General features: G+C 42.8%; 1 protein-coding gene across 1 annotated transcript in view; it reads left to right on the forward strand.

The window, feature by feature from the left end:
* The window catches only part of LOC137422950 (uncharacterized), a 295,425-nt gene that overhangs the window by 73,509 nt on the left and 199,810 nt on the right, over window positions 1-22,106 (forward strand). Inside the window, exons 5-7 of the mRNA XM_068109635.2 lie at window positions 9,509-9,658; window positions 11,326-11,418; window positions 21,164-21,226. Of these exons, the coding sequence (XP_067965736.2) occupies window positions 9,509-9,658; window positions 11,326-11,418; window positions 21,164-21,226 (306 nt within the window). The remainder of the gene's footprint in view (window positions 1-9,508; window positions 9,659-11,325; window positions 11,419-21,163; window positions 21,227-22,106) is intronic.

A 22,106-nucleotide genomic window follows, 5' to 3' on the forward strand; every position in this document is an offset into this window, starting at 1 on the left:
ACAGACACAAAACTTTCATCACCATGAGAGCACATACCCTTGGAATTGTTTTAAACAGTTACATGATGATTGAATGGGAAATGTGGCCGGCGTTTCAAAAAAATCCCTTTTCTGTAGGCATGGGTTGCAGGGTGTTTCACGTATCAGGAATAAAACGGCCTCGACCTCACTAAGCTCGGCCTCGGCCGAACGGACCTCGGCCTTTAATTATGAAGAAACATGCACAACTGATATGAGGTCTAACAGGATGGTACAGAGGTAGTGCTTTTACCTTTGAACTGTCCAGTCTGGTTTTCATCCCCGACCCAACTATGAACCCCCTTGCTGGTGTTTCACAGCCAGAGCTTTGATTCATTGGGTGTGCTCTCTTTCGCATGAGCATTAAGCTGGAGACACATTTGCCAGCATTAGCTGGAAAGTTTTAAGATCCCAGGGTCTTTTGCAAGAGTAAACCATTGTGTGTTGCCACCCTGGTTAAATTCCTGCCCTGACTACTGCTGGGAAGGCAATGTCAAACCACCCAGTGCATTCATTCTTTGCCAGGAGACTACCCGGCAGCACTGATACCTTTAACGACGGTTAGGTTAGACTGCATTGTGAGATTATTGCATCACAACATCTATGGAATTTTTCTTAATTAAGATCGAGTTCTTAATTAAGAACTAAAAACGAAAAGAAAACTCTGTTCTGTGGAAGTACCAGATGTTGCATCTTGAATCCTTCAGACGAGGACATAAAGTCCGCTGCCTTGTCTGCATTTAGGTTGAGAAGGCTGTCTGAGCACATCTCATGATGCTGAGATCTCAGGTTCAAATCTCATGTTCAAAAACTTCGATAAAGAACTAGATGGTGTTCATAGAATACTTACCCTGCGCAGTCAACTTGTTGCAAGCCAACCCTTCTGTTTTTTAAACATTTTTTTCCTTTGATCCAATATGGCTGCCAGACCACGTGAGCGATGACATCATAAATTTATATTCTCTAATATAATTGTTGCATAGATCAGGCTCAATACATTTCAAACTGATAAGACTAAGCGTTTTCCCTGTCGAATTATGATGTCATAATTATGGCACCAATGCCGTCATCGTTAACGACACCTATTCCCCATACGGAGTTCTTTACAATGAGCCATGTTTCAATTTTTTTTCCATGCAGCGGTTTTGAAGATATAGAGGTGCAACATTTTTCGGTTTTTCCAAGATAGCGCCTGTACCACATGACCTATGATGTCATGATTATCATTACAATATTCTAAAGGAGGAGGCGCTCCTATGGTGAAAATTTAGTGTCCATCAGACCAACAGTTACTGAATTTTGTTTTAATAATGATCGGATGGATACGTGTTGTATTTGTCGAATTATGACATCATAATGAAGGCACCGATGACGTCATCATTAACATATCTTATTCCCCATGGGGAGTAGTTGACAATCAGCCATGTTTCAATTTTTTTCCATGGAGTGGTTTCAGAGATATAGAGGTGTGAAGTTTTTCCAAGATGGCGTCTGACCACGTGATCTATGACGTCATAATAACCATTAAATTATCCTACAGGAGGAGGCCCTCCTATGGTGAAAATTTCATGTCAATCGATGTCAATTGGACCAACGGTTGCCGAGAAAATGAATTTTTAAAATTCAGACACGTACGGCACACGGCACTCGTGAATGCGTCACCCCGCTTTTCGCTTCGCGAGCGCAGGGTAACTCCACCATTTGGTGGCGGTAAGCTGGACAACGTTCAAATTTCACACATTTTCATTTCACCCCAAATCAACAGCACCCTACAACAGAGCAGCATCCGGTCCAGGGTTTGTTTTTCAGTCAAGGAAACGTTCATGACTTGTCAGGAGTGCCCTTTGCTTCACTCCGTGAAGGAGTGTTGGTGATGAATGACTGACTTTCTTTCCTCCCATGTACATACAATAACGTGGCATTAAAGTTCCAGGTGTTTCATATGCGCAGCTGTAATATCTGAGGCCAAGGTCAGCCACTGTTCCTCAAATACTAAGTCATCAAGAGACTAAAAACAAGAACAAAAAGGTTCGAGGAAATTGTTTGACAAAAAATGTTAAAACATTTTTTGTAATGTTAAAAACAAGAGGAACAAAAAACATTCAAACAAGTACACATACATTCAAAGTACACCGCCCCATGCCAAATAATTAAATATGCTGCAGCGCGGCATTGCCGGGGCGCCTCCGGCGCCCGGCAATACCGCAGTGCAGCTCATTAAGGCTGCATTGGGAGGGAGAGGTGTACACTAATTGATTGATTAATTGTATAATTAAAATCAATAAAAGATTATCACAAAATATTTTCATAATCAATTGGCTAATCGCATAACTAAACCACTAGTGCTTCATCCGAAGATGTATCTTTTAGAAATTTAATTAAATAAGTCATTTATAAAAAATTAAATAATTAATTGATTACTCAATAAATAATTAATCGATTAATCAATAAATAATTAATAGATGAAATGATTAATCAATAAATCAAAAATATCCTTGATAGCCACATCACTTGGTCACTTATGTCCAAATATTAGCTTCCCAGCTCAAAAGGTGCCTGAGATATTGGCCAAATGAGAAAGAAAATAAATAAATGATTAATAATGAAAATAAATAAATAATAATCATAAAAAAATTAAATTATTAATCAATTTGGTCAGAGAACACATAAACTACCACTATTTCATCAGAATCTGTAACTTAAAAAAAAAATTTTTTTGGGTCATTAATCGAATAATTAAATAATTAATCGATTAATTGATTAATTAATAAATCAAAAATATCCTTTGCAGCCAAATCACCTGGTCATTGGCATGTCCAAATATCAGCTTCCTAACTCAAAAGGTGCCTGAGTTAATAATGGTCAGAAGAGAAATGAAATTTAATTAATTAAATAAGTACTTAATTAAACGCTAATAATTAAATAACTCCTCAATTAATTGATTATTCAAAAAACAAAAAATACCGTATTTGACAAAGGACTTGCTCACGACTGTGCCGAAATTTCAGCTTCCTAGCTCAAAGGATGGCTGAGATATCGTCCGGACAACCAAGAAAGAAAACAAACAAGAAAGAAAACAAACAAGAAACCAGAGTGAAAACTGAGTACTCTCTTTCAGCGTGCGTCACTGCCGAGCCCCCTTTGGTGCCCGGCAATGACGATTTGCAATGCCTGGAGATGGCATAGGAAAGGAGCGGTGTACAATAGTGGCTGGACTAAATAGTATGTCGCACAGTCTGTCAATCATTCATGGGGGGTATCACCAGGTGTAAGGGCTAAAGCATCTGCTCCTGAGTCTGGGGGGTCTGTTTGAAATCCGGGAGAGTCATACCAAAGAGTTTGTGCTGCTTTCTTGCTTGACGCTCGGTATTTAAAAAATATATCACAAAAAAAATCCATGGGTTGGCAACACTTGTGCATGCTTGATGGGATTAATATCCTCCTCCTGCTCCCCTGTAAGGGGGACACATTATTATTATCTCCAAATCTTCAGGAGTGTTGCCATGGAGATATGGTGCCATCTTGAAGGCGTCCGTACGCGTACACCTTTTCGTGCGTCTTGCTCTATCTTTTTAAAAATATTCTACTTGAAGTTGAAACTTTGTCCTTTTCGGACATTTTTGTGGCGCCCTCTGCTGGGTATATGTGACATTAATTGGAGGATGTGAACGTGTCAAACTTGTACTAATACTACTACTACTACTACTACTACTACTACTACTACTACTACTACTACTACTACTACTACTACTACCACCTCTACAACTACCACCACCACCACCACCTCCACCTCCACCACCACCACCACCTCCACCTCCACCACCACCTCCACCACCACCACCACCACCACCTCCACCTCCACCACCACCACCACCACCTCCACCTCCACCTCCACCACCAGTTCACGGCTGAAATTATTCCCACCTTATTGTTGGCCAGAGGTGCGGAAGTTTGTTTCAAGTCTTTCACGAACTAGCCGGCTAGGCCTGACATTCGACGAGCCGATTTGGGAAGGAATTTGTAATTTGTTCTGGGTGCCGGTGATAACTCTCGACCTCTGTTCACAATACAAACCATGGAATATTTTACATCCATCAACTAACGTCAGCAGACGGATACCCGGCTAAACGTCCATCCGATTGACGGAACACGTTGAGATGCAACGTACGCTTGCGAAGCACCAAGTCAGGTCGAGAATCAAACCCAGACTATACAGCTCCACTGTAAGGTAAGCCTCTGCACCATCCTATCAGAACCTGTAACACCTCCACATACACCTTTTTAAATGCAAAGTGAATTTTAAACATTTTTCTCAAATAGGACATTTCTGGAATCACTACAGCATGTTTATCCCTTTGTACTCAATCTTTATGTTCTATTCAATAGGTGCTGATTACCTTAAGTAAGGGTTAAAATCTGTCGTAAATCTTATTTTGATACAACTGTCAAGATAAAACACAGCTCGTATATTATTCAGCCTATAAACAAATAACTAAGAAAGTGCCTGGAAAGAGGAAAGAAAATTAACGCCATGAAGCAACAAACACCCTTCAACCGCGTAAACACGATCACGCGTAAACACGTTAACAAACGATGGGTTTCCTTCAACTGATCACACTGTAATGAGCAAAGCAAGCTTGACATGATTGTTAAAATAAATAAATAAATTCATGCCATGCACAGTGATGTCACTGATTTGTACTTCAATCAAATATCCTTTGTTTTCAGTCTTTCATTCCAAGAGATTTTTCTTCAATAATCCTGGATGTGTGTGCGTTGACCTCACACATGTGCAGAGATAATAAATAACTATTCCTTTCACGCCATGAGGAGCTTTGGAGCTGCCAAAGCAGTTTCATTGGCAAAGGAATACAATCCTGGATGGATCGCCACTCCAACGCACTATACTCCAATGGCTTATTACCCCAGTAAACTGGTACTCATTTTGCCAACGGAATGATGACAGGTTGAGTCAACCCACCTGGTGTTATTTCAACCGCACGGCAGAGGCTTAAATTCAAGACCCCAAGATCTTAAGCCAGCCACATTAATTGTTAAGCCAACACGAGGCATGCATGTACAGAAAGGAGTGAGATCCTTTTTTTTTTACTCTGCATGTCTGCCAGTCAAACACAATTGAAAATCATTCCAAACAGATTTACTGTTTTTAAGGACCTCATAAAGGACACAAACAACAGGCACGAATAATTAATGTAACGTGTTAAATAAGGTGTTTAAATAAGTTAATATTTAATAATAATTTAAATAATAAATATAATAATAATAATTTAATTAATAATAATAATAATAATAATAATAATATCTTACTACAATTCACCAAATGTCCGTCCGTCCGTTTGAAGGTACCGCAAAAACGGCTCAACCGATCGCAACGATATTTTGGGTGGATATTCCTGGGACCACGGAGTAAAATAGGCTATATTGTTTTCCAATTTTCCAGTTTTTCCAAACACGATGGAATAATATTTACCGATATGAACAGTGATGTGGATTTTTTTGTTTAAATTCTACAAATACTGTTTATTCTACGTACCAGGAGAGAGTAGATCGACCCCTGACGAACTCTTCCTATATAAACGTGCGGCTCCAAAGTAACATGGCAGCGTGTGCAAAGCGACTGAGAAACAGGTGTAGCGGCCGCTTCCGTGTTACAGATTCGGCAAACACTCTTCACACATAAACGTGCGACTGAGAAAGACGTGTAGCGGCCGCTTCCGTTTTGCAGAATTCAATCTTTTTTCAAAATGGGCGCCATGTACTGTTTAGATTTTGATGATTTGCATGTGATATGATTCAATGGATGTTTATATGAATCGTTTAAAATAAAAAAAGCCTTCAATTTCTGATATTTTGCCTTTTCATTTGGGCCTCCCAATTGAAGCCCCGCCCATGGGGCGGGTACCGTTGCTAGTAATAATAATTTAAATAAAATAATAAATTTAATAACAATAATTTAATAATAATAATGTTAAATAAGAACCACCTTTAGAGGCCATCTTTTCCCGCAGAGTGGGGGTTGGCCTTGTTTGGCACCATGATCCCCTTTTTGAAGCAATGTTTTATGGCCGGATGCCCTTCCTGCCGCCAACCCTGTTAGTCGCCTCTTGTGACACACAGGGAATTACCAGCAAGCTGGTACTCAATTTGCCGACCTCGGAAGGATGATAGGCTGAGTCAACCCCCCTGGTGTTAATTCAGCGATTGACCGGGATTTGAACCCAGGATCGTAGGATCCCAAGCTGGCACCCGAACCGCTAAGCCAACACCAGGCTCCTAATTCATAATATAAGGTGTTAAATAAATAATTTTGTTACCGAGGAGACATGCTGAATGGAGAAAGTGGATCAGACTCTGCAACGGTTGCTGGAGTGAGATGTGCATGGAAGAAGTTTCGGGAACTGAGTGGCGTGCTGACGAGGAGGGGAGTGTCGTTCAAGCTGAAGGGAAAGGTGTATGCTGCATGTGTGAGAAGTGTTATGATTTATGGGAGCGAGACATGGGTCATGAATGTAGAGCAGCAACGGAGGCTGGAAAGGGTGGAAATGCGAATGGTTCGGTGGATGTGCGGAGTATCGTTGAGCGAGAGGAAGACAAATGATGAATTGTGAAAGATGATGGGAATAGAGCCTGTGATGGATGCTGTGAAGAGGAACAGGTTGAGATGGTTTGGTCATGTGTTGAGGAAGGATGAAAGTGACTGGTTGAGAAGAGTGATGGAAATGAATGTAGAAGGAAGTAGAGGATGGGAAAGACCGAGAAAGATTTGGCTAAAGGTGGTGGAAGAAGAAATGCGGGAAAGGGGGTTAACAAGGGGAGATGCAGAAAATATGGCAAAATGGAGAAGATTGTCATGGGGACCGCAAGGCTAACCCCCGCTCTAGCAGGGAAAATGGCCTTAAAATGCCTGTTGTTGTTGTTGTTGTTAAATAAGGTGTAAAAGGCGCCGCATCAACGGCGAAATTTTTTTTTACGGAATAGCCTTGTAGGGCAATGCCGTCTAGAACAGCGTTTGTTTGTCCATATGTATGTCCTCACAAACGTGCACCAATCAGAGCTGAAGATCTGGTCACATGACAGGAGGACAGCATTTATAACCATTGCAGTTGCATATTTTACTAAAAGAAAATATAATAACTTTCTGTGGAATACATTATACGAGTGTTTTGATATATTAACACTGTAGTATCCATTACCTTTGCCAGAGGAGAGGGTATTGCATTTGGGTCCGTTTGTTTGTTTGTCTCTCTGTTTGTCCGTACAGAATGAGTATGCTTTTCTGAATGAGTATGTTTGTCCGCACAGAATGAGTTTCTAACCCTAACCCTAACCCTAACCCGAACAACCCGTTGGTTCGATTGACAAGCCATTTTCACGATTTGAGAGCCTCTTCCTGTAGAATTTTTTAATGATAATTATGACGTCATAGATCACGTGGTACGGGTGCCATCTTGGAAAAACTTTGCACCTCTATATCTTCGAAACCACTCGATGGAAAAAAAAATGAAGCATGGCTTATTGTCAAGTACTCCCCATGGGGAACAACATATATTCATGATGCTGCCATTGGTGCCTACATTATGACGTCATAATTAGATAAATATAATGCTTGATCCGATCAAATTTCTTGAGCATGATCTACACAAAGATTGTATAGGATAATTAATTTGACGATGTCATCGATCAGGTGGTTTCGCAGCCATATTGGATTGAACATAAATCTACGTCGTCAATAAACGACACAAACACAGCAGCTAATAAATACCATACAAAATACACCACACAAACACGTCATGGCGAGGGTCTGCAATCTCTGATTGCTCTTTTTTTGTTTGTGATTGGAATGATGAATGATGCTGTTTGGAATGAAAATATCGAGATTTTGAGTTTAAAGCAGAATGAGGAAATGACGTAAGGGTTTCCATCCATGACATTTGCGGATTCCCCATTTGCAGTTTCACCATTGACTGGATATAGAAACATTCAGACGGGTATGTTTTTTTTTACCCAAGCCCTTCATGAACTGGCTGCCAATGCCTGAAGTCGAAAAAATGTAATACTTACATTACTTATAAAATATTTTCGATATTTGAATGAAAGCATTCGATAGGGTTCCACGCGAAGTATTGACATGGGCATTGTGGAAGTTAGAAGCGGAGGAATGGTTGATCAGAGTAGTGATGGCAATGTACAAAAGAGCGCGCACAGCTGTAAGGACGAAGGACGGGAACAGTGGTGAGTTTGAGGTGAAGGTGGGAGTGCATCAGGGGTCGGTTCTAAGTCCACTACTATTTGTAGCTGTGATGGAGGTGCTGGCTCAGAATGTAAAGGAGGGTTTACCGTGGGAGTTGTATGCAGATGATCTGGTGTTGATTGCGGAAAGTATGGATGGACTGAAGGAGAAGATGAACAAGTGGAAGGAATGTATGGAGACAAAAGGTCTGAAGGTGAATATCGGAAGACGAAGGTGATGGCAAGTGGTAAAGCATGTGGAGAGGTGGAAAGAACTGGGAAGTGGCCATGTGCTGTGTGCAGGAAGGGTGTCGGAGTGAACTCCATTCAATGTACAATGTGCGCTGAGTGGGTTCATCAAAAATGTAGTGGTCTGAGAGGGTCATTAACCAGTGTGGTAGCTACATTCAAATGTAAGGTGTGCACAGAGGGAGCTGCAGATGGAGGAAATGTTGAGTTGGATCTTGGAGACGGCATGAAGCTGGAAGGTTTGAAAACATTTTGCTACCTCGGAGACATGCTGAATGGAGAAGGTGGATCAGACTCGGCAACGGTTGCTAGAGTGAGATGTGCATGGAAGAAGTTTCGGGAACTGAGTGGTGTGCTGATGAGGAGGAGAGTGTCGTTGAAGCTGAAGGGAAAGTTGTATGCTGCATGTGTGAGAAGTGTTATGATTTATGGGAGCGAGACATGGGTCATGAATGTAGAGCAGCAACGAAGGCCCGAAAGGGTGGAAATGCGAATGGTTCGGTGGATGTGCGGAGTGTCGTTGAGAGAGAGGAAGACAAATGATGAATTGCGAAAGATGATGGGAATAGAGCCTGTGATTGATGCTGTGAAGAGGAACAGGTTGAGATGGTTTGGTCATGTGTTGAGGAAGGATGAAAGTGACTGGTTGAGAAGAGTGATGGAAATGAATGTAGAAGGAAGTAGAGGACGGGGAAGACCGAGAAAGACTTGGCTAAAGATGGTGGAAGAAGAAATGCGGGCAAGGGGGTTAACAAGGGGAGATGCAGAAAATAGGGCAAAATGGAGAAGATTGTCATGGGGATCGCAAGGCTAACCCCCGCTAGCAGGAAAAATGGCCTTAAAATGCATGTTGTTGTGTTGTTGTATTACTTATAAAATATTGCAGGATTTTACATAATCTCGTCAATAAGGAAACCGAACGTCAACAAGGAAACTGTGACGTTCAGAAGGAAACTGTGACTTATTTTGATGTACTTGTGTTTTTTTTCAGGGCGATATTGAGCAGCTTCTTCTAGTTCCAGATCCTGAAGCTGCCTCTCTGCAATGCGAGCTGTACAGCCCAGAATGCCAGCACTCCTTACAAACCCCAAAACACACCAACCCATTCGGGGCCCAATCTCAAGATCCTGACCCCTATGAGGTGTGACGGTGTTTCCTTTTGGGTTGTTTGTTTGATTTTCTGAAGGGTAATATATAAGGTTAATCAGCTAGTCAACCAACACTCCTATATATGATTTAGCAAATGAAATTTGAAGTTTTAACGTTTTTAACTCTGTAGAGATACTATAAAATCCTATTATATTGGGAGTTTGCAGCATTCTTTGGGGAATTGTAATAAATGAGTATGACATTCGAATGAGCATCAATATTTTTGAAAAATAAATTGATGTAGGAGTTGTGAAGCTGGGATTTAAGCACATATGGAATGAATGGATGTAGCATCCTGAATAGAGGCCGATCCTATAAACAAGATGGACTCTGTACATGGATGGGTAAGACCTTCCATCGTGCTTGTTCAAGTGATGTCAAGTTATTAAACGCAAAATATTGTGAATTAGAATAACGTTAATTACAATAACTGTTCATAAATGGCAAATCTGGTATCGATACCCATGATAAAATGAAATAATGAAGATAGGGAAATGAACTGCTAGTGGGATTCAGATGTTGCTCTTTTGGGTCCATTGTTTTGGATATGGTGGTGGAAGCTTCTCCTTTCTCTGATATATCCTTTCTACCCTCCAACACCATCTTTTATCTTTCTCAATTCTCCCACCTCACTCACCCTTGGGATGGCAGGATGGCCTGGAGGTACGCACACTCTCCTCTAAGCTGCCTAGCCTGGGTACGAACCCCGACTCAGCTATATGCTGTCATCCCGGTGTTTCGCAGGCAAGGTGTGCCGCCGTCCCTCGGATGGACGTTTTACCGGCGTCCCATCTGTCAGCGTTCGTTGGTAGATGTTAAAGATCTCATAGTGTCATTCGCGAAGAGAGGCGAGCTATCGCCGACACTGAACAAATTCCTGCCCTGACCAGTAGAGGGCATTTCATCAGCGGCACAACCACGCCCCTTTCAGCCAATGATGCTACCCCGCAGCCTTGTGCTGCATACGAAAGAACAAACTCATCCGTGCCCAATCCAATGAATACAAAAATGACCGACTTGCGTTTGTAGGATTATTGTCTGTCCGGGGCCTTTGTGGAATACTGCAATGTTGGGTTTTCAGACATAATTGCTGAATGTTGTATTTTTTTCAATGTATCATGATGTAAGGTGTTTGACTAAGGCATGGCTTGCATGGGTGTTGCTGGTGCATGACAAAGAGGGGCTCCTGTGACATGGCATATGACAGCCTGGCATGACATAGCATAACAATATACCGGTGTGGCATGATGCGCATCATCGGATTACCAGGAACTAGAGCATGATGGGCCACTGTGTGGCACAATATGATCCTTTTAGTGGAGCATGACAACTTTTGTATCACCTTGCTTTACACACCCTAACGTGGGATTTAGTGCATCATGTGCGTTACTTTGCATGAAGCGTCGCGTATGCTGCGGTATCATGTTGCATGGGCGTCGTACATGGCATGGCATAGTGTTGCTTTACCATTTGAGGTAACAGGTAACATGACATGGTGTGACATCGTCTGGCATGGCAAGCTTGATACGCATTTCGAAGCACGGAGCGTTGTGGCACAGTGGAGTAGGATAGAAAGGCATGAAGTGTCGTGCCACACCAAACATGGTATAATAAGGTTGGCTGTGTTCCATGCCGTGCCATGCTTCCATGTGGCCGCAGTATGAACTTTATGACTACCCGGACAACATAGACTTTTCATACGAGGATTGGGAAATCGATTGGGAGGAAGACCTGAAGCCGGAAGGGCCAGAGGTAATCTTGTGTGCGGTGGCGTATTACCTAATAGTGTGTGATGAGTGTGTACGCTTGGGTTTTATGTTATGATATGAAGTTGGTGTTGTTGTGCTGTACAGCGCCAAGTCCTGTGCACCACATTACGGGGTGCTCTGTTAGGCCTGGGCCATCCTTTTCAACTTTTAGGTGAGAATGCAAGGTTGTTTTTTTACGTTAGTTGAAGACCAACTTGCTGATTCTTCCTGAAGTCGATCACTTGTGGCTTTGAGCACCCACAACTATATATATATATATATATATATATATACGTATATATATATATATATATATATATATATATATATATATATATATATATATATATATATACATATATATATATATATATATATATACATATACATACATATATATACATATACATATACATATATATATATACATATATACATATACATACATATATATACATATACATATACATATATATATATACATATATATATATACATATATATATATACATATATATATATATATATGTATATATATATATATGAATCAAGGCACCTCCTAGCTTTAATGGTGAGCACCAGCCACGGATTATGTCTCACACAGTAAAAACCGCATAGCCCGCAAGGAACCAACAGCCTGTCTGCCACACAGACCAACGTTCCCACCAGTGCAAACCAAAACCAGGGGGGTGCGGTGCGATCGGCGGAGATAATAACCAACGACATAACAGCGTGACGAGCGCTGTCCCGATCTCCTGTGGACCGAAGTCCAAGACCAAAGCGTCACCTCCGTCCCGTAGGCCTCAGCCCGGCCACTCTGTCAGCAGACAGAGATTTATTCTTTGGTCCCCATTGGCTAAATGTCAGGCAGAGCCGCCAATCCAGATTTCGGGCTTATTTATATTTTTTGCAGTATGCCGTCCTGATGAGGGCAAATTCATATGAGGTGATGAGGTGAGGGCAAAACAGCTGAACGGGCTTCAAACTCAGGACCATATGATCCAAAGCCTGCCACCCTAACCATTGTTTGTCCGTGCTCCATCCTGTAAGTGCTGAGCGTCAAGCAAGGAAGCAGCACGTATCATTTTTGATGTCTTTGTTATTGGGTTATTGGGACTTGGCTGGGTTTGAGTTTAAACCGCCAACCTCCGACACTCATAGCAGATGCCACCGAGTCTGGTTAAATATGGTGTGTAGCCTACGAGCTATAAACGGTCAACCTGGCATATCACATGCAGGGCATTAGGTGCCATTATATCGTATGTGTGCCGCCCACCGGAAGGATGTTAACGTGGAGGACTAGTCTGTCAGCTTTGTTCATTGGTGGACATTATAGATACCACAGTGTCTTTTACGGAGAGTAGGTGAGCTATAGCCGGCACCCCGAACAAACTCCCAAATTCCCACAGAATATTGTTTCTCCCAGTCTGAGAGTCCTTTACGTACTTTTTCGCAAACTCCAAGCGGGCTTTCATGTGTCTTTCACTGAGGAGAGGCTTCCGTCTGGCCATTCTGCCATAAAGCCCAGATTGGTGGAGTGTTGCAGTGATGGTTGTCCTTCTGGAAGTTTCTCCCATCTCCACACAGGATCTCTGGAGCTCAGCCAAAGTGACCATCGGGTTTAGTTGAGTTCTTGGTCACCTCTCTTACCAAGGCCCTTCTCCCCCGATTGCTCAGTTTGGCCGGGCGGCCAGCTCGAGGAAGAGTCCTGGTTGTTCCAAACATCTTCCATTTAAGAATTATGGAGGCCACTGTGCTCTTGGGAACCTTCAATGCAGCAGAATTTTTTTTGTCGGCTTCCCCAGATCTGTGCCTCGACACAATCCTGTCTCTGAGCTCTGCAGGCAGTTCCTTCGACCTCATGGCTTGGTTTGTGCTCTGATATGCATTGTCAGCTGTGAGACCTTATATAGACAGGTGTGTGCCTTTCCAAATCATGTCCAATCAATTGAATTTACCACAGGTGGACTCCAACCAAGGTGTAGAAACATCTAAAAGATCAAGAGAAATGGGAGGCACCTGAGCTAAATTTCAAGTGTCATAGAAAAGGGTATGAATACTTATGTAAATGTGATATTTCAGTTTTTTCTTTTTAATAAATTTGCAAAACTTTCTAAAATCCTGTTTTCTCTTTGTCATTATGGGGTATTGAGTGTACATTGATGAGGGAAAAAATGAATTTAAACGATTTCAGCATAAGGCTGCAACATAACAAAATGTGAAAAAAGTGAAGGGGTCTGAATACTTTCTGACTGCACTGTATCCAAAAGTCGTGGCCAAAAATATTGACACCCATGCACTTTTTTCAAATAACTCACAATATTGTCGAAAAATAAGTTGAAATTGACAAAAGTATTTGGTCTTCACTATTCTTTATGTCACTGTCAATATTACAGATCCTTTGTTTTTTATTCAGAACTTAATATATCCTTTAAAATCAGGAAATAAAAAGAAATTGCATTGACAATTATTGACACCCGAGACTTAATATTTGGTAGCAAAGCCTTTGGACGAAATAACTGCAGTCAAGCACTTCCTATAGCCATGAATGAGCTTCCTACACCTCTCTACTGGCAGTTTGGCCCACTCTTCTTGTGCAAACTGTTCCAGTTCTCCCAGATTGGAAGGGTGCCTTCTCCCAACTGCTGTTTTCAGATCTCCCCACAGGTGTTCAATGGGATTTAGATCTGGATTCATTGCTGGCCACTTCAGAACAGTCCAGCATTTTGTCTTGAACCATTCCTGGGTGCTTTTTGAAGTGTGTTTGGGGTCATTGTCCTGCTGCAAGACCCATGACCTTCGACGGAGATCCAGCTTTCTGACACTGGGTTGAACATTGCGCTCCAAAATGCCTTGGTAATCTCCTGATTTCATGATGTCATGCACACATTCAAGGCACCCAGTGCCAGAGACAGCACAGCAACCCCAAAGCATCACTGAACCTCCTCCATGTTTGACTGTAGGGAAGGTGTTCTTTTCTTTGAAGGCTTCATTTTGTTTTCTATAAACATAGAGATGATGTGCTTTACCAAAAAGCTCTAATTTGGTCTCATCTGTCCACAGGACATTCTCCCAGAAGGATTTTGGCTTGTTCAGGTGTGTTTTGGCAAACTCCAGTCAGGCTTTCTTGTGTCTCTCTCTCTCAGCAGTGGGGTCCTCCTGGGTCTCCTACCATAGATCCCCCTTTCATTGAGTTGGCGACGGATGGTGTGAGTTGAAACTGTCCTTCCTTGTGTCTGAAGGTCAGCTTGAATCTGTTTGGCAGTTGATTGAGGTGCTTTCTCCACTATTCAAACAATCCTTCGCTGCAATCTTCGATCAAGTTTTCTCTTGCGGCCACATCCAGGGAGGTTAGCTACAGTGCCATGGGCCTTAAACTTCCTGATAACATTGCTTACAGTGGACACAGGAACATCAAGGTCTCTTGAGATGGACTTGTAGCTTTGAGATTGTCCATTGTCCATGCTTGGCTACAATCTTGTGTCTGACCTCCTCAGATAATTATCTGGTTTTCTTTCTTTTCATCATGCTCATTGTGGTACAAACAGTGACCCAAAACAGCAGAATTACTCCTTTTCTCGATTCAAACTGGTTGAATGAGTGATTGCAACCCACCACAGGTGAGTTTAATTCCAAAGTAAAGGAGAATCACCTGCTTGAAATCTATTTATTTCCAACAACTTCTAAAAGTTGCCAATAATATTGTCCGGGCCATTTTAGGATTCGTGTGTGAAATAAGCTGAGATTTTGTAAACTTTTCAACTTTTTTTGTTTTGTTCCACTGCAAACCAAAGAAATACATGTGTGGATACCAAAATGTTTTTTTCATTTCAACAATTTTTCTGGAAGAAATGGTGCATTATTTGAAAAAAGTGCAAGGGTGCCAATATTTATGGTGATGACTGTATATGTGTATTTATATGCAATATATGTGTATGTATATTGTTACGTGCTCCTCCCCAAACCCCGGTCACGGTGTACCCCTGAGCCCCGAAAGGAGTCACGGCAGAAAGATGTGCTATTATGTGTGTGTCCCAATGACCAATGGTAGAACCACACCAATCAATTGATACAAAAACCAATGATTGTATTCAAACTCACACAATAATAACAATTAACGCAAGTACAAGGAAACTCTCACTTCCACAGCAAACACCATACAATTCCTATGATGGTACCACCAATGTATTCCTGAATCAATAACTCACAGTACTCCAACGTGAGCGAACTGTAACATTCCCCAAAGTCACTGTGTCACGACACCAGGCCAAAGTCGATCCCCGCTCCGGTGATCACAAGAAAAGGTCGTACTGAAACCTGAACCCAGGACGGCTGACAGTCGACGCTGCAGAAGAGCCGCTTGGTGAGAGGTCGGGCCGACGTCGGTCCAGTAATAGGTCACCCAAAAGGCGACTGGGAATTCACACCTTCCGTTCACCAGACAATGAAGCTGACATGAACGATCAGCGGTTCCCAAGCGGAGATCGCTCCAGGAAAAATCCACGACACACACGGGGACCAGGCGAATGGCTGGTGCGAGATGAAATGGCGGACTGGCTGGTAATGGAGGTGTACCTGCTCTCTAGCGATGATTCACTTTCAGAACCAAAACCCGTCACGCAGGTTTATTTGCCACAGCAATAACGACACTGTCACGAGAATCCCTTTCCCGGGGAAACCAATATTCGCTCGCAACCAATGTCCACAAGGTCTGCTCGACACCACGAAGCAGATAGGCCTTTCTTCCCCGATCTCACTCGATCCGCTCACCCGCCTCTTCTTCTTCTTCCGGTTTCACCCTCACCCATTTCGTTTTTCTTCTGAGACACTATTTTTACCTTTGAAGACAGATATCTCCATTTCACACTGAAACTGTAACAATAATAGTACATGAAACTAAAAATGCTTCAAGTAGATGAAAACCACAAAGACGGAAGTGACGAATCCGTAACGATATGTATATGTGTCTGTACATGTATACAGTATGTACAATGTACATGTATATGTGTATTGTAAACTCCTCCATTAGCCTGGTGTTGGCTTAACGGTTAGGGTGCTGACTTGGGATCCTGAATTTGAATCCCAGTCGATCGCCGAATTAACGCCAGGGGGTTGACTCAGCCTGTCATCCTTCCGAGGTTGGCAAATTGAGTACCAGCTCACTGGTAATTGGGGTACTGCATCAGCGGCACAAAGTCAAATATGCTTCCAGAAAAATGATTTTTCTGGAAGCCACATTTTCTGGAATGAATGAGCCACAGGCTGCATATGAAACAACAACAACAACAACAACAACAACAACAACATCTACTCCTCTGAGAAGATTTGACCGAGGAAGCTAAAACTTTCATGGATTAATGAGGGCACCCTGAAGTTGTGCCTATGCAAGTTTTGTTTGATTCCATTAAGTTTTGGGGGGAAGAAATTGTCATCCATCTCGGCATTTTCTTCCAGGGGGGTGGTGGGGAGGGGGGCGGAAGGAGGGGTGCAGTTGGAACTATAACAGTACTCGGTAGAGCGCATACCTCTGCAAGGTTGAACAGTTTGCGTTTTGTATCTCACTGCGATAGGCCGGATCTGGATTCGGACCTGAACCAAACTCATCCACCAAGTTTTGTCATAAGTCGTTGGGATATCATGCTATATGTCGTTTTTGGCCCAATCTTTCAATGGTGACACATCACTTGAAAAATTCTAGTATCCCGTGTCGGGATCTTCACCAAAATCGAATCGATTCGTGCTTGTTACACACCCCACCTGTCCACCAAATCCTGCCATCCGAATCCATCCACAACTTTTTGAGATATCCTGCTCACAGACAAGCAGACAAAGAAATCACCATGACTGAGCTAAATGTCTGAGATACATAACCACGATGTATTATATATTCACATAAGCACTATGCATGTTTTTGCTTCACGTAGATAACCCAGATTATTATTTTTATTTCTCGGGAGCGATGAAGGCAGCAGTTTGTTGCCTATACACCGCCCAAATAAAGGGATGTGTGAGCAGAACGTGTTGCATGCTTGGAACAAGATCGCTGTAGGGTGGTTCCCAACCCCAAGGGCTTATTAAAAGAGCTGACCGAGTCTTTTCTGATCACTTAGAGAATATCTTCCTGATCTTCATACAATTTACTTTTACGAGGTGCATCATTGTCATTGGGACCAACACCAGCCATATTGCTCTTTACATTTTCTTTGCATCATCTTGGTCTGATCCTCACCATGTAGCACAAATTGTAATGTGCGGAAACATTTGTCACGGCAGACTGCACCTTAAGTCAGGAGTACATACATACAAGGTGCACTTTTCTGAGAACCATCTGTTGATTTTACACAAGAACACAACTTCAAACACAAAGCACACTTGTGCACATGAAGGCAGCTCACCTCCTGATATTTATTCATTTACTTTAGCAAACCATCAAGAAGATTGATGTTTAAAACGCATACCTCTGCCATATTTAAAACGCATACCATCAAGAAGATTGATGTTTAAAACGCATACCTCTGCCATATTTAAAACGCATACCTCTGCCATATTTAAAACGCATACCTCTGCCATATTTAAAATGCATACCTCTGCTCAATTTAAAACGCATACCTTTGCCATATTTAAAACGCATACCTCTGCCATATTTAAAATGCATACCTCTGCTCAATTTAAAACGCATACCTTTGCCATATTTAAAACGCATACCTCTGCCATATTTAAAACGCATACCTTTGCTCAATTTAAAACGCATACCTTTGCCATATTTAAAACGCATACCTCTGCCATATTTAAAACGCATACCTCTGCCATATTTAAAACGCATACCTCTGCCATATTTAAAACGCATACCTCTGCCATATTTAAAACGCATACCATCAAGAAGATTGACAGTACTCGGTAGAGCGCATAGCTCGGCCATATTTAAAACGCATACCATCAAGAAGATTGAAAGTACTCGGTAGAGCGCATACCTCGGCCATATTTAAAACGCAAACCATCAAGAAGATTGACAGTACTCGGTAGAGCGCATACCTCTGCCATATTTAAAACGCAAACCATCAAGAAGATTGACAGTACTCGGTAGAGCGCATACCTCTGCCATATTTAAAACGCAAACCATCAAGGAGATTGACAGTACTCGGTAGAGCGCATACCTCTGCCATATTTAAAACGCAAACCATCAAGGAGATTGACAGTACTCGGTAGAGCGCATACCTCTGCCATATTTAAAACGCAAACCATCAAGGAGATTGACAGTACTCGGTAGAGCGCATACCTCTGCCATATTTAAAACGCAAACCATCAAGAAGATTGACAGTACTCGGTAGAGCGCATACCTCTGCCATATTTAAAACGCAAACCATCAAGAAGATTGACAGTACTCGGTAGAGCGCATACCTCTGCCATATTTAAAACGCAAACCATCAAGAAGATTGACAGTACTCGGTAGAGCGCATACCTCTGCCATATTTAAAACCCATACCATCAAGAAGATTGACAGTACTCGGTAGAGCGCATACCTCTGCCATATTTAAAACGCAAACCATCAAGAAGATTGACAGTACTCGGTAGAGCGCATACCTCTGCCATATTTAAAACGCATACCATCAAGAAGATTGACAGTACTCGGTAGAGCGCATACCTCTGCCAGGATGAACTGAACAGTTTTCACGTTTTGTATCCCACCGATAGACCGGATCTACATCCGCATCTCAACCAAAATCTAATCTGCCTGTTCTTGTGTTCTTGTCACCTACTCAACTCATCCACCAAGTTTCATCGAAGTCCATCCATAACGTTTTGAGATATCATGCTAGATATCGTTTTTGGGTGCCATCCCATCTCTAAATGATGAAGAATCACTTTTTTTTTTAAACATAGTATCCGGATCCAGACCTTCATCAAAATCGAAGCATTTCCTCCTTGTCAAACACCCAACTTGTCCACCAAATTTCATCCGAATCCCTCCGTAAATGTTTTGAGATATCGTGTTCACCGACAGACAAATAAGGGTGGACACTTAACCTCTTTACCTTCGTCCACCTTTGGTGGCAGAGGGAATTAATATTTTATTTTTTTTGAATACAAGATCGAGGCTCGAGTAAGAGCTGACATCAATCACAAAAAAAAAACGGACACACAAAACATACAATCAAGGGAGTGGGAGACAAGATGGGGAGAGAGAGGGAAGCACACAAGTACAACAGCAGATAACAGGGACATCGGAAGATCTGTGGGAGGGAGAGGGTTTGGGGGGAAGAGGTATGGGAAGGCGGGGGGTGGGAGAGGTATAAAGCACATGGACACTGCTACAACTTCCAGGAAGGAAAGAAGTCGGGATTTCAAAAAAAAAGTGGATGCGGTGAATTAACGGGGGTAGAAGAGATCAAGGTTTTGGATGGGGGAAGATAAGAGATGGTGGTGAACAGCTGTTTTAAAGACCTGGAGGGAGGGGTGGGATTGAAGGGAGTGGGGGAGTTTGTTCCAGGGTGGGAGAAAAGAAGAATGAAGGAGTGAAGGTGAGCAGAGAGACTTGATGTTGGCAGTTTAACCATAAGAGGGTTGCAGGCAGATCTTGTGCGACCTGTAGGAATATTTGGGGGACAGAGCCCAGAGAGAGCTGGGGGAGCAAGGCCGGAGAGGAGTCGGTAGAAGACGGAAAGACCACCAACCTGTCTGCGGTGAGTGAGTGAAAGGCCCTCGGAGTTAACTTCATCGCGGGAGATTCCAATGATTCTGAAAGCTTTGGTTTCAACAGCGTGAAGCCGAGCCAGGTGTGAGGCAGGAGCACCAGCCCAGAGGGGGGAACAGTATTCCATTGAGAAATGAAATGACAATAAATTATGAAATTTAATAAATTATAAAGAGTAATGAAAGACACAATAAATTATTTCAACAGGGTGTTGCTTGTTACCTGGATCAATCAGGGCTTGTGAGAGACAAATGTGGACAGGAATGATGGGGCCGTGCTTGTGGACACATCATTGAACGGAGTTGTGAGGTCGGAGTGAAGGTTAACACAAACAAGTTTAATGCCAGCTTCCTGTGGTGTGTAGGTTGAAAGGTATTTGCTCCTGTGATGGAAGTTGAGTGTGTGTGGTGTGTGCAGGTGTGCGTGCTGACAGGATGGCCTAGAGGTACACACACTCGCCTATAAGCTGTCTAGCCTGGGTTTGAATCCCGACCCAGCAATAAACTTTCATGTGTTTCACAGACAGAGTGATTCATCGATGCGTGTACCGTCCCTCGGATGGACGTTAAACGGGAGTCTGCCAGCATTCGTTGGTGGACGTTAACGATGCCACAGTGTGCTTCGTGAAGAGTATCAGCGGCACCCTGAACAAATAACCTGCCCCGACCTACGCGGCACAGCCTCCGCTTCCGCCAATGATGCTACCCCGCAGCTTTGTGCCGCATACTGAAGAAGAAGAAGAAGAAGATGTGTGTGTGTGCGTTGTTTTTTTGGTTCCATACCTTCCCTTCGGAAATGTTCTTTTAAAAAGTATGTATGAAGAATTTATATGTTTATGAATTCTATATGATTTTTATGTATAAAGTTTTCTTATACCTTTTCCATACTCATGTAATCGCTCCAATATGTATTCATGAAAATATCATGGCAACGTGGTTCATCCAAACTTGTTTTTTGTGTGCAATGACTGAGATGACTTTACGTTTTCTGCCGCAATGAGGGCTGTCCAATGTGAAGGCCTCTTCTTGATGTTCCCTCGTGCTATCATCCGGTCTAGGAAACAATGTACACCAACGAAGCGATGGAGGAAAAGAGCACGGATGAATACGATGCGCAGCAGGTAAGTAGGTGCCGAGCCCTGCGATGGCGGTTTTGAGGGCGAAAAGGGGGGGAACTTCGAATTAATTAATTTATTAAACTTGATTCATGGGAGTATTCAATCAAACATTTTTTTTATTTGTCGTAGCAGCTGAGAAATCCAACGTTTGCACTCCCTCAGTAGAAGAAGAAGAACCACCTTTAGCGGCCATTTTTCCCCGCAGAGCGGGGGTTGGCCTTTTCCGAGCACCGTGGTCCCCTTTTTTGTGGCAATGTCCGGATGCTCTTCCTGCCGCCAACCCTGTTAGTCGCCTCTTGCGACACACAGGGAATTACCAGTGAGCTGGTACTCAATTTGCCGACCTCGGAAGGATGACAGGCTGAGTCAACCCCCTTGGCGTTAATTCAGCGATCGACCGGGATTCGGACCCAGGATCCTAGGATCCCAAGCTGGCACCCTAACCGCTAAAGGGTACCTCACACCAAAAAAATGTTTTTTACGGACGTCCACGGATGTTCTTTCTACGGCAGCATTGCGATTTTTTGAGCAAAATCGTGAACACCCAGGAGAGGATTTTGCTTGACCGTGACCGATTCACAGCGGTTTATTACGGTTTAGTACGGACTGCTACGGCTTCGTTGCAGATATACACGGCGGAGATACGGTGCCTCTACGTTTGCTTGCGGTTCCTTACGGTTCCCGGCCCAGAATATAAAAACGGGGGCCCCCCCGCTCTCCCCTCATTCTGCTGCTGACTTCCAAGGGGGCAAGACCTATCCAGGAGAGCCATGGACGGAGCACCCGCTGCCCAGAGAGTCCAAGGAGAGGGAGAATCCTTGCGAATGGTTAAGATGGCCTTACGGAGTCTTACGGTGGTGTTACGGCAGTTGCGGAAGCGTTG

Source organism: Myxine glutinosa, chromosome 3 (genome assembly GCF_964187855.1).
Source record: "Myxine glutinosa chromosome 3, kmMyxGlut1.1, whole genome shotgun sequence".
NCBI classification, from domain to species: domain Eukaryota; kingdom Metazoa; phylum Chordata; class Myxini; order Myxiniformes; family Myxinidae; genus Myxine; species Myxine glutinosa.